This window comes from Chelonoidis abingdonii, chromosome 7 (assembly GCF_003597395.2).
Source record: "Chelonoidis abingdonii isolate Lonesome George chromosome 7, CheloAbing_2.0, whole genome shotgun sequence".
Taxonomy (NCBI): Eukaryota; Metazoa; Chordata; order Testudines; family Testudinidae; genus Chelonoidis; species Chelonoidis abingdonii.
The window spans coordinates 111,127,297-111,140,419 of record NC_133775.1 but is presented as its reverse complement, the minus strand read 5'-3'; the positions used below and the strand labels follow the sequence as shown (position 1 = coordinate 111,140,419).

General features: G+C 59.4%; 1 protein-coding gene across 3 annotated transcripts in view; it reads right to left on the bottom strand.

Annotated features, from left to right (window-relative positions):
- FAM193B (family with sequence similarity 193 member B) overlaps positions 1-10,870 on the bottom strand; it is a 13,130-nt gene extending 2,260 nt beyond the window's left edge. Inside the window, exons 1-8 of one of the 3 annotated variants that reach the window (XM_075068215.1) lie at positions 10,660-10,828; positions 9,250-9,472; positions 8,708-8,917; positions 6,825-7,194; positions 5,851-6,046; positions 5,229-5,465; positions 3,158-4,175; positions 2,689-2,764 (exon numbers count right to left, since the gene is read on the bottom strand). In XM_075068215.1, the coding sequence (XP_074924316.1) occupies positions 2,689-2,764; positions 3,158-4,175; positions 5,229-5,465; positions 5,851-6,046; positions 6,825-7,194; positions 8,708-8,917; positions 9,250-9,472; positions 10,660-10,740 (2,411 nt within the window). In that variant the 5' untranslated portion in view covers positions 10,741-10,828. Of the gene's footprint in view, positions 1-2,688; positions 2,765-3,157; positions 4,176-5,228; positions 5,466-5,850; positions 6,047-6,824; positions 7,195-8,707; positions 8,918-9,249; positions 9,473-9,834; positions 9,982-10,659 lie in introns of those variants that run through there. The other 2 variants (XM_032794762.2, XM_075068216.1) reach the window with 2 other exon arrangements.
- Positions 10,871-13,123: the final 2,253 nt, after the last annotated feature.

The window sequence follows — 13,123 nt, the reverse complement described above, 5'->3', positions numbered from 1 at the left end:
AATTTGTCTAGGTCCCTCTGTATCCTATCCCTACCCTCCAGCATATCTACCTCTTCCCCCAGTTTAGTGTCATCTGCAAACTTGCTCAGCGTTCAGTCCATGCCATCCTCCAGATCATTAATGAAAATATTGAACAAAACTGGTCCCAGGACCGACCCTTGGGGGACTCCGCTTGATAACGGCTGCCAACTAGATATGGAGCCATTGATCGCTACCCATTGAGCCTGACAATCTAGCCAGCTTTCTATCCACCTTATAGTCCATTTATCCAGTCCATACTTCTTTAACTTGCCGGCAAGAATACTGTGGGAGACCGTATCAAAAGCTTTGCTAAAGTCAAGGAATAACACATCCACTGCTTTCCCCTCAGCCACAGAGCCAGTTATCTCCTCATAGAAGTCAATTAGGTTAGTCAGGCATGACTTGCCCTTGGTGAATTCATGCTGACTGTTCCTGATCACTTTCCTCTACTCTAAGTGCTTCAAAATTGATTCCTTGAGGACCTGCTCCATGATTTTTCCAGGGACTGAAGTGAGGCTGACTGGCCTGTAGTTCCCCGGATTCTCCTTATCAATAGTTGTGGTTGTGAAATCCTCATTTCTTTATGGTCCCCAATTCCCTATTGTTTGTCTGTATGACCTGTCTGGTTTATTGATTGCTTCTGTCTGTTACGTAATTAATTTTGCTAGGTGTAAATTAATTAAGGGGGCGGGGTAGGATTGGTCAGAGAAGTTTGTTACAATGTTAGGACTGGTTAGGAACATTTTAGCAAAATGACTGGTTAAGTGACAGCTAAGCAGGACTCAAGTGTCTCTATATAAAATGGGGTCCAGAAGGAAGTTCTCTGGGAACTAGCTCCAGGACGCGGCCCCACGATCAGAGCCGCCAGAGCTCAACACTCTGCCAATGACACTGTGCAGAAACTGGAATCCCCCCGATGGACCTGATCCTTATCCTGCCTGGCCACCAAGAAAAGTTCATGTGTCTTAGCGGGAGTGGTGAGCACTGTGTGTGTAGCGTGTGCAGTGTGGTTTGGGTATTGTTAATAAATAGAGGTTAAGTAGGATATTACTGTGTGAGGCTCTTTCACTGGTAAAAGACGTGTAAATTCACAGAAGATTAAGCCCTGAGCCCAAAAGGGAAAGGATGTTTGCCCAGAGGAGTAGAGCCCAGAGCCCACGGAGGGGTAAAGATCAGTGCCTTGTGCCTGGAGCCCTAGGAACTGGGCAGAGATGTGATGTCCTAGAGTGTTCAAGTGACAGAATTTTGTGCGGGTAACACTAGCCTGAGCCATCTTCATCTTCAGGAATACGTGGAGGCCAGGTGAGGGCCCAGAGAACTGGAGATGAGCAAACACAGCACCTCTCTTCCAAGAAGGGAACACAGAGGCCCTGGGAAGTATAGACCACTCAGCCTAACTTCAATTCCTGGAAGGTATTAGAACAAATTACTAAACCATCTGTGAGCATCTAGAGGATAACAGGTTATAAGGAACAGTCAGTGTGGATTTGTCGAGAACAAATCATGTCAAAGCAACTTCATCTTCTTCTTTGATAGGGTCACTGGCCCAGCAGATGGGGGGAAGCCGTAGACATGATACCTTGATTTTAACAAGGCTTGTGACATGGTCCCACATGACATTCTCATGAGCAAACCAGGGCAATGCAGGCTAGATGGAATTGCTAGAAGGTGGATGCACAACTGGCTGAACAGTTGGACTCACTGAGGAATTATCAGTGGTTCGCTATCAAATTGGGAGGGTGTCTCTAGTGGGGTCCCATGTGGGACAGCCCTGGGTCCGGCACTATTCATTATTTTCATTCATGACTTGGATAACAGAGTAGAGAGTATGCACACAAAATGTGTGGCTGACAGCAAGCTGGGAGGGATTGCAAGCACTTTGGAGGAGAAGATTCGAATTCACAATGCCCTTGCAAATTAGGAATTGGTCTGAAATCACAAGATGAAATTCACTAAAGACAAGTGCAAAATACTTCACGTAGGAAGGAAAAATCAAATGCTCAGCTATAAAACGAGGAATGACTGGCTACACAGTAGTACTGCGGACAAGGATCTGCAGGCTACAGTGGATCACAACAATGGGATGCAGTTGCGAAAAAGGCGACTGTCACTCTGGGGTGCACTAACAGGAGCATCATACGTAAGCCAGGGGAGGTAACTGTCCTGCTCTGCTCAGCACTGGTGAGGCCCCAGCTGGAGTGCTGTGTCCAGCTCTGGGTGCTGCCCATTACGGAAGATGTGGCTCAATAGGAGGGAGTCCAGAAGAGAGCAACAAAAATGAGCCAAGGTTTAGAAACCCTACCCTGTGAGGAAGGGTTAAACACTGGGCGTTTAGTCTGGAGAAAAGACAATGGGGTGGGAGGGGCTGGTACCAAGAGGGGGCTATGACAAAGCGGATGAGGACTAGCTGGTCTCCATTCCACTGAGGGTAGGAAGGGAGACTGGGGTTAGCTCTTAGGAGACTCCTGGGTGCGCCTACACTGTGCTAAAAGGCCTGCAGCACGGCATAGCTGACTCAGCCTCCCGGGCTAGTGTGGGCGGCCGGGCTGGCCTCTGGGACCCTCCTCCCACATGGAGCCCCAGAGGGCAGGAATGCCCCTCCCCCAATGGGGTGCCACACGCATGCCCCTCCGGGCACCCCCAGCGAGAGCTGCAGGCTGCTCTCACCTCTTGAAGTACTCTACTTCTCGGTCCGTCTCGTCCATCTCTACTCCATCCACGTCTTTGGGCAGGAACACGTCATCTAGCAGAGCAGTGCAGATGGTCAGCAAAGGGCTCCAGGACCACAGGCCCCAAGAATGCCCCCCTCAGCACCAGGGCCACGTGCTGCCGCCCGGCACAGAGCCTGCTTGGAGCAAAGAGTCATGGACACACACCATGGGGTGCAGGGCAGAGGGAGAGGGGGGCAGAGCCAGGGTACACCACTGCTGACCCGTGTCCGCTACAGCCCTATGGCGACACAGCTCTGTGGCTCAGGGGATGTGGGGCAGCCACACCGACCTGACCCTCCCCCGTGTGCACACTGCTGAGCCAACAAGAGAGCTTCGCCCTCATCACAGCACTCAGCTACGCAGGACGACAAGCCGGAGCTGGGACGAGGTCACTGCTGAGCAGAGGGACCGCACTGGGGACTCACCGATGGACGTGTTGGATTTCTCCATCCTGCTCCTGCTCTTCCTGCTCTTGCCCTTGGGCTGGGGGGAGCTGCCCAGAGTGGCGGGGTGGGGGGGCTGCCAGTCCCCAGCGGCAGGGGGAGGTGGCTGCATCAGCTCCGGTTGCTCTGCTTTGCCCTCGCCCCTCCGGCCTTTCCATTCGCTGCTCCTCTCCTTCTCTGGCCTGGAACCACCACAGCCCCAGCCCTGCCCCTTGGCGCTCTCCAGTGGCTCCACACAGCCACTCGCCCTCTGCAGCGAAGGCACTCCTCCAGGCTTCGAAGGGTGCTTGGCTCCCAGCACCAGCCCCTTCGAGCTGGGACTCTCCAGCCCAGCCTGGGCGCTGGGCACTGCGGTGCAGTCTCCCTTCTTCGCCTGGCAGCTCTGTCGCTTGTTCTTCCTCTGCCTGCCCCCCACCGGTGCCTGCTCCTGCTGCTCAGGACCCTTGGCCGGTGCCACCTCCTTGCAGTCCAAGCCGGGCCCGCCGCTCTCCTGGGCACAGTCTGTCGGCTGCGGGGACTGGACCCAGATCATCCGGGAGAGGTTGGGAACCGCGCTCAGGCGCTTCACCACCCCGTTCTCAGCCTGCAGTGGCCCCTCCTCAGGGCCCTCTCCCCAGCGGGGGCCCAGTTCGCTCCGCAGCAGCATGTGGTTCTTGGGGGAGCCCAGGCTCAGAGGGGAGAGATCCAGGTCGATCTCCTGCAGGCCCGAGGAGCCGTTGAGGTGGGACAGCAGAGTTTTCTGCTCCAGCACGGCCGCCTTCTTGGGGAAGTCAGCAACGTCCAGGTTGAGGTCATAGACGCTGAAGCTGGCACGGATGGAGTCCTTAATGGTGTTCTTGATCTCCTGCAGCCGGCTGCTGAGGAAGCTGTTCACCCGCTCCAGCTCCAGCTGGGGCCACTCCCGGAACTTCTCCTCCATCAGCTCCCTGTCCTGGCCAGCCAGAGGGCCGCGCGCCACCCGCTTCTGGGCCTCCGCCTCCAGCTGGGCTTTCTCCTTCTCCTGGAACAGGCAAGGGGGTGGGCCAAGGTCAGATGTTCTCAGGGGGCAGGAGAGATGCCCAGTGGGCTGGCATGGCCCGGGCATTGGGTGGCAAACCCAAGCACTGCTGTGCGGCCCAGCTCAGCCTGTAGCAAGCACAGCTGGGGTCCCATATGCCCTCTGGAGGGGGGACAACAGCCCCTGCCCCGTCATGGCCGCCCACCAGCTCAGGCCTGGGGGAGACTGTTACCGTGTGGCACAGGCTGCACCATGTCGGCGCCGCAGCACCCAGCCACAGGCCAGTGGCTGATTCCCAGCTCCCAGAACAAGGGGGGCCCTGGCCTGCAGCAGGACCCAGCACATGCTGGGTAGACCCCACGTGGGAGAGGTGCCCAGGGCCCTGCAAAGAGCCAGAACAGTTCCCGACAGGCCCCTGAGCACAGGGACGGCTTCTGAGGGCGGAGGACAGAGCCCCACGGGCAGGGCCAGCTTTAGGCCTATTCCACCAATTTCCCCAAATCAGGCCCCGTGCCTAAGAGGGCCCCACGCCCAGTGAGAATCCCTTCCCTGGGTAGAGGCGCCTTTTTCATTTTTACTCACCCGGCGGCGCTCCGGGTCTTTGGCAGCACTTCGACGGTGGGTCCTTCGCTCGCTCCAGGTCTTTGGCGGCACTGAAGAACCCGGAGTGAGTGAAGGACCCGCCGCCAAAGTGCCGCTGAAGACTTGGAGCACCGCCCGGTAAGTACAAGCCCCACGTGTTGTTTGTTTCTTTTTTTTTGGGGGTTTTTAGTTTTTAATCATCCCTGCCGGGGCCCCATCAAAACTGTTAAAATTGGGCCCTGCACTTCCTAAAGCCGGCCCTGCCCATGGGGGTGCAACCCCGCTCCAGCCTCCCAGTTAGGGTGGGCGGGGCTGGGCCTCAAAGCCTTTCCCAGCTCTGGCATCTGTCGAACCCTCTGGCCCCATTCAGGGGCTCAGGGCCAGGGCCATTACCAAGGGAAGACGGACCGGAGGCAGCTCTGACCCCCGCTGGGCCGGGTCTGGAACAGCACATTCCCCTCCCCCTGCCCTCACCTTCTTCTTCTGCTTGTGCCGGGCCCGCTTGGCGGCCTTGGCGGTGTTCAGGGGCTTGGGCTCCGAGCTGTTGATGTAGTCCAGGAGCTCGTCCACGTCCCGGTGATCCACGGCCGGCTCCCCCGAGCTGCTGCTGTGGCCCAGCTTCTGCGGCAGCTCCTCCTTCCTCTTGGTGAGACGGGAGCGCAGCTTCTCCCGAATCTCGGCATAGTTCCGGCTCGTGGGGGCCGCAGGGGGCTGCAGAGAGAGCCTGGGCTGCTACTGTCCTGCCTGGCACAGATGGACGCTGTTCCCCGGCCCCTTCCCACCATCTGCTTCCGGGGCTGCCCCACCCACAGCTCATTGCTGAAGGCAGCATGGTTCCTAGTCTGCTGAGGAGCTGCCAGGCTGAGATAGAGGGACCCTGGGGGCTGGGACTGAGAGGTGCTGGCCGAGCTGCAGGGGCAGGGGAGATGAACTGGCTGCTGCTGGGTGACTTTCCAAGGCTGGACTAGCAGAGGGGGCTGATATCAGGCCTGTGGGGGACATGTGCCAATACCCCAGCCACCGGGTGCCCGCACTCTCAGCACGGCAGTATCCCAAGCGCCCATCTCAGCAGGAGCTCGGCCCATGGCTCACTTACCGCATTGTGGCCGAAGAACTCACAGTAGCAGCAGTCACAGAATTTCCCATCTTTCTGATTGGTGGAGGAGGAGGTGCAGGAGCTGCGCTCGGAGCTGCTGTCCTCATCCTCCCCGAGCCCCTCGTCCACCTCGCATGACTGTGGCGGGTGACAGCTGGTACCATTGGGGAACTTGTGTCCTTTGCACACGGGGTCCCTGAGGGATGGGAGGAAGGAAGATGGTGGGAAGGCAGACCCAGGGCAGTGAGGTACTGGGGGCTGCTGCTGAAAGGAGCAGTCCCCTCCCATGTCCCAGAACTGTGTGGGGCACCTTGCGGGGGAGGGAAGGCCCCAGAGCAGGTGGCCCCCACCCCGCCACTGACTCCTTGTTTAATCGGCTGGAAAGAGACCCCTGCGCTGCTCCCTGGGACCCCAACCCCTTTGGCAGGGCAAAAGCTCACCGAGCATGCGAGGAAACCAGACCCGGAGTCAGGGGGGTGCAGCTAGAGCCAGCTGCCTGCATTACACGCCCCACCCACCATGGACCCCACGCCGGCACTCTCTGCTGCCCCTCCCCAAGTGGGCTGGGGCTCCCTGCCGACAGCATCTCCAAGGGCACAGGGCAGGCAGCTGCAGCACAACTAGTCCTTGGGCTCCTGGCCTGCTTTGGCAAACAGCACGCTGGGCAGACCCAGGTCTCTGGGCCCAGGGGGGTCAGTTCCTGAACTGCAGGAGAGACAAGCAGCGAAGGCTGCGTCCGCCTCGCAGACAGAACTGTCACGGTGGGAGAGGCCCTGGAGCCTCAGGGCTGTGCGGTGCTGGAGTCAGACCATCTCTGCAGAGCTGTGCTGTGAGGAGCCCTTCTGTCCCCCGAGGGCTGGTCCCTTGGGATGGGGATGGGGCAACTCAAGCCTCGCAGGGCCCTGGCTCATGCCAGCGGCCCCAGAAAACCAGGGGGCATCGCACCAGCCACAGGCAGGCAGAGACCCTCTCACCTATTAGTGCTGGGCAGCTGGTGCGGGGCAGCTGGTGGCACCAGGGAGCCGCTGCAGTGCCCATTGCAGGGGTGGGCACAGCCTGAAAGCGGAGGTGGCATCTTCAGAAGCGGCACGTTGGTGGGGGGCAGGTGAGGGCTCTTGCAGGAGGCCTGGCCGTGCGAGAGGGTGCCAGCAGAAGGGGACTCGGCAGCGACTGTGTGGGGGCTGGGTGCAGGGGCCAGCGCTGCCTGCGGTGAGGTGTTCGGGTGGGCAGGTGACTGCTTGGTGGAGATCAGCGCCGGCGGCTGGGAGGGGAGCCCCGTGGGGCTGTTGGGAGGAGCGGCGAGGTCTGGGTGCCGGTGATGGTCCAAGGAGTGGAAGGCCTCACCTGCAGACAGGCAGGATCAGAGACGGGTCAAGCATGTGCCCAGCCTGTCCCAGCCCAGCATGCAGGCAGAGGAGCACCCACGCGCACACAGAGCCCAGCAGGACTCCAGGCTCTGCTCGCCCCCAGCAGAGGAGCAGAAAGAACAGGGGCTTCCTCCCTAAGAGCCTTCCACTACTCCCAGCCCTCGAGCACATGGCCCATGCTCTGACCCTGGCCCCACACGCTGGGCTGCAGAGGGCCCTCCTGCGTCCTCACTGCTGCCAGGAGTGGCAACAAACTGGCAGATGAAATTCAATGTTCATAAATGCAAAGTAGTGCACATTGGAAAACATCATCCCATCTGTACATATACAATGCTAGGGTCTAAATTCGCTGTTACCACTCAAGCAAGAGATCTGGGAGTCATCGTGGACAGTTCTCTGAAAACATCTGCTCACTGTGCAGCGGCAGTCAAAAAAAGTGAGCAGAATGTTGGGAGTCATTAGGAAAGGCATAGATGGTAAAACAGAAAATATCAGATTGCCTCTATGTAAATCCATGGTACACCCACCCCTTGAATACAGCGGGCAGGTGTGGTCGCCCCACCTCAAAAAAGATGTATTGGAATTGGAAAAGGTTCAGAAAAGGGCAACAAAAATGATGAGGGGGATGGAACGGCTGCCGTATGAGGAGAGATTAATAAGACTGGGACTTTTCAGCTTGGAAAAGAGACGACTAAGGCGGGATATGATAGAGGGCTATAAAATCATGACTGGGGTGGTGAAAGTAAATAAGGAAGTGTTTATTCCTTCTCATAACACAAGAACTAGGGGCCACCAAATGAAATTAATAGGCAGCAGGTTTAAAACAAAAGGAAGCATTTTTTCACACAATGCATATTCAACCTGTGAAACTCTTTGCCAGATGTTCTTGTGAAGGCCAAGACTACAACAGGGTTCTACGAGGAACTAGATAAATTCCTGGAGGATAGGTCCATCAATGGCTATTAGCCAGGATGGGCAGGGATGGGGTCCCTAGCCTCCATCTGTCAAAAGCTGGGAATGAGCGATGGGATAGATCACTCAATGGTTACCTGTTCTGTTCATTCCCTCTGGGGCACCTGGCACTGGCCACTGTCGGTAGACAGGACACTGGGATAGATGGACCTTTGGTCTGACCCAGTCTGGCCACTCTTATGACTGCTCCCTGCTGGCAAGGGGATGCCAAGGGGACTTTCTCAGGCCAGTGAGCTCCTCCCAGCCACAAGCAGAGGACACAGCTGCATCTGCACATGCAGCTGGCTGGGGAAGGGCCTGGCCCAGCAGCTTCCACACTCTGCAGGACTCTTAATCCTCTGGCAGTGAGAAAGGGCTCTGCCAGGCTCTTCTCCCCCTCCACAGGCAACCTGAGAGCCCCTGAGAGAAGGGCTTTCCTGCCGGCTGGCCAGGGAGAGCAGGCGAGGGGGAAGGGAAGGGGCAGTGCCAAGGAGCCCCAAGCCACAGCGCAGCTGCTCCACCCCCCCACGCGTACACACCTGGTGGGGTGGGCCTGCGGCACATGCTCTTGAACTGCTTGGGAAGCGTCTTACAGAAGTCAAGTGAGGTAGGCAGAGGTGAACCGGGGGCAGCCCCGCTGGAAGCTGGGGGGACGGCATGGCTGTAGGGACAGACCTTGAGCCCGGGCGCCACAGCAGGAGCCTGGCCGATGCACTCTGGAGCCAGCGGGAGGCTGGGGTGCTTGTCACCTGAAACAGAGTCAGCGCTGGAGACGGCTTCTCCTGTGCAGACCCTGTCCTGGGCCAGCACCGGAGATTCTGGAATGGCTCTGAAGCAGAGCGCACATTGCTCCCCCCAACACCCGACTGGCAGTGGCTGTAGTCTTGGGTTGCAGCAAGGGAGGATCCAGCCCCGTGTACCCTGGGCACCAAGGCCATGTGCTCCCTTTTCCCCAGGGGTTCTCCTCTCTAAGGCAGGGCCCCTGGAGGCCCGCAAGCACGGCACTTCACTCAGGCCTGGACCCAGAGATGGCCACTAGCCAGGCTGGGCCCCGTGTGGCCCTGGGCTGGCCTGGACTCACCTAGTGCAGCAGGGGGCCCCCCTAAGGGGCTGCCCTGTGTGGCTCCGTTGGCATGCTGGGAATTCCAGAGGCCCGACAGTTTGTGAGCAGACAGGAAGGAGCTGGGATCCCAGTCCCCCGAGTTCCCGTGGCATGAGGAGGAGGAGGAAGAGGAGGAGGAAGATGAGGAGTGGGAGCCGCTGCCACAAGACTGGGACTTGCAGGATGTGTGCGATAACGAGACCTGGGAAGAAACTCACAGTATGAAGCAGCAGGAGACTGAGGAGATGACTCCCCAAACACTCTGGTTCTAGTCTGGGCTCCCCTGGGCCAGGTCAATTCCCACCCGCCCCCACCTGTCCTTGCTCACCCAGGGCTCCCTGCTGGGCCTCCACCAGCCAGGTTCCATCTGCCTCCTTTACCAAAGGGAAGCGTTAGGGACGACTAGGTCTCAGACTGTAAGTGCCACCTGGTGACCAGACATTTGCTAGTGGGCCCCTTGCGCAGGCAGGGGCAGGTCTAACCCAACCCAAGGGCTGGATGTTGACACTGGAAATAAGGGTCCGTTTTTAATGACAAGAGTAACTGACCATTGGAACAACTTACCAAAGGCTGTGCCAGAGTCTCTGGCCATTTTAAATCCAGTTGGGAGGTCTGCCTAGCAGATCTGCTGGGGGGGAGGTGTGTGTCTGGGGGCAGCTCTCCAGCATGCGCTGTACTGGGGGTCAGACCACAATGGTTTCTCTTGGTCTGATGCTGAATCCTTGACTAATGGACCCAGAACCAGGCCTAGAGGGGGCAGCTCTGGTGAGGAGCTGGGCCTGCCAATCCGAGGGTCTGCGGGAGCAGCAAGCCAGCCTTCCCAGCCAGGAGCGGCATGGTGGTGGGTGGGAGGGGAGGTACGGAGCGACAGAGGCATAAGTCAGTGGCACATTCACTTTTCCAGCTCTACTGAGGAGCTGGGCCTGCCAACCCAAGGCACATCCGAGGGTCTGCGGGAGCAGCGAGCCAGCCTTCCCAGCCAGGAGTGGCACAGTGGGGGAGGGAAGGGGGGCACGGAAGGGCAGAGGCATAAGTCAGTGCCACGCTCACTCTTCCAGCTCTGGCCTTATCGTGCCAGGGCCCTTCATGTGCAGCTCTCTCACAATCCTGAACAAATGCCTGCCCTCCCCACCGACACTACCGGAGCTCCCCCAGCTAGGAGAAACCCTCCTAGGGCATCACAGTCCCAGGAGACAACGGTGTGGAGATGCCCAGCAGACAGGTACGTGTACTGGCACTCAGCAAGGGCCAGGTGAGTGCCAGGCTCTGGAGGACCTACAGCAGCCATTGCTGCCACATGGCAATTAGTACCAACAGCTCAGCAGGACCCCCTGCCTTCAGGGGAGCCATGGCCCTAACCAGCAAGGCCAGAGGACAGCTGCTGCCTACCGCCAGGGCCTGCTCCTGGATAGCCCGCCGCTCCTCCTCCTCCACACTCTTCCTGCAGCTCTGGCAGATCCACAGCGGCATTTCTCCCAGCAGGTTCTGCACCAGCGTTGGCACGAAGTCTGGAGGCAGCCTCTCGCCTGGGGAGACCAGCCCATTGTGAGATGGGCCTCCCCAGTCCTTGCGCTCTCGGTGGCATAGCAAGCAACACGTCTGCACAGACTGGTTGGCAGTGGGGAGCACCTGCAGCAGGACACATGGGCGGCGAGTCACTCACAGCTGGGCACAGGGCAGGTGTTTGTGCAGGAGGACAGGCCCTGAGGGCCAGCAGGCTGGACCATGCAGCACCTCTGCGAGCCGTGCCCACGGGACGCTGCTCTCCCACTATGGCACCCCTCACAGACCAGGCATTAGGGGCTCCCGGGAAGTGCTGTGGAGTCTGTCATGGCCAGGGCCAGCCCCTTCGACTCAGGCCCAGATGCGCCAGCAGTGCTGAGCGAGAAGAGCTGAACAGAAGGGGTGACCCTGGGAATACCCATGGGCACAGAGAGACCCAGTGGGGTAGATAGCCAATACCCTGCTTTCTAGACACCCTATCCCGCTGCCCACACTCCTGTTCCAGCCCCACTGGCCTTGGACCCCTTCCCAGCTTCGTTTGGTGCAGAGCACGGGTGGCAGGAGGCAGGCCCTCACTGCTCTTTGCATTCTGCCCCACAGTTCCACCCAGGGCCGAGCCTCCTGCCTGCGCTGGTGGGGAAGCCAGGCCGCAGCCCACGGCTACTTTAGCCGTGGAGAGCAGAGCACAGAGCTGGGGAGGGGTCCCCCGTTCATTGTCTGCCGCTGCAGCGGGGCCAGGACAAGGAGTGCTGCGAAGCAGATGGCGCCTCACAATGAAGGTGAAGCACTGGGAGCGGCCAGGCTTCTCTTCTCACTAGGGCTGAGACAGATCCTGTGGGGAGGGAGAGAGGCAGGCAGGCTCCTGGTTCACCCTGCACCTCTCGTGGGGCGGGGGGGGGGGGGGGAGAGGAGCAAGTGCTGCCCAGAGCAGGGAAAAAGGAGCCCCCCAGAGCAGTGCCAGGCTGGGGAGAGCAGGCAGGAGGCAGCTGACGGGAAGGTGAGCAGCAGAGGACGTGGCCTGGCGGGAGGGTTGGCTGCCAGCAGAGATGCAAGTCGACGCGGGCTCCGGTATGCCCTGCCATTGTGTCCCTTGGCGGGATCCCCCAGGGAGGAAGCTAATGAATCGGGGGTCAAGGATGTTCCCCAAGCCCCCTCGTTCCTGGGCGCAGGTGCCAGCCAAGGACAGGGCTCCTGGCCACCTGCTCTGCCCGCGAGCGTGGAAACCAGCCAGACGCAGACACAGAACAAAAGCGCTGGAGCCCCTGCTCTGATGGGTGCGGGGAGCCTCAAGGAGACTGTCAGCTCCGGGCAGGCTGCTGGGGGCTGTGACAGACCCAGCATGGGCGGGCTTTCGAAAGAGGCCGGGGGAAGGGCTGAGCTGGGCTATCCCTGACAGCTGCACGTCACCTCCATGGGCATCTGCTGGAGAGAGACTGAAACCTGACCCGACCTTTGCCAGCTGCTGAGTCTCTGTGTGTGGTACGGACAAGGCTGCCAGGTTCTGACCCATCCCCGGGCGCTCTGTTCAGCCTAGGAGGCACCCCAAACATCCAAGCTCCCCACTTTCCTAGGAGACTAACCCAGAACTCCAGACACTTCCCCCGCTGAGCAGCCCCATCACCCCCCACAGGTGTGCCCTCAGTGCTACCCATGGCCCTTCACACTTCGTCCCCCCCAGCCCCCCCCCCAAATTCATTCCAGTCTGTCAATGTTTGGAGCAGTCACAGAGCCCATCAGCTGAGCCGGGGCCCAAGTCCTCCCCCTAGAGCAGCACAGAAAGGGACCATCACTCCCTGCTCTGCAACCCTTCTGGGGATACAGCCCAGACTCTCCAGGCATCCAGCAACCATCGGGCACGACCTACTCAGAGCCCTGCCCTCCATGGACACTGTACAGCCCTTGCACCTCCTGCCGCCCCCATCAGCCGTTCGCCACCCTGCAGGCTCTGAGAGGAGAAGCGACTTGGACACATGCGCAGAGCCAGGCACTGCAGAGCCGGGGTCGCTGATCGCTTCCCCCCTCACAGCATCCCAGGTTCCTTGCATTTCCCCAGCTCAGTAGCAATCTGCTGCCCCCACCAGCGTGTGCAACTCCTCACAATTTATTCTCAGCTGCATATCTCCCATGTGCTGGCACCTAGTGCTCCCCTGCTTTGCACCAGCACCACGCAGCCGGCTCCCCCTCCTACGCCCCCAAGTCCGACAAACCCGGCAGGTTCCATGTACCCCCCAAGGGAGAGTCCCCCTGCAATAATGGGGCAAAACCGGACAGGACACAGGCCAAACACAACAAATGGGGCAGCCCCCTGCCCTGGTCAGCCCCTTTGTACAGCCTCAGCTCTACCTCCCGG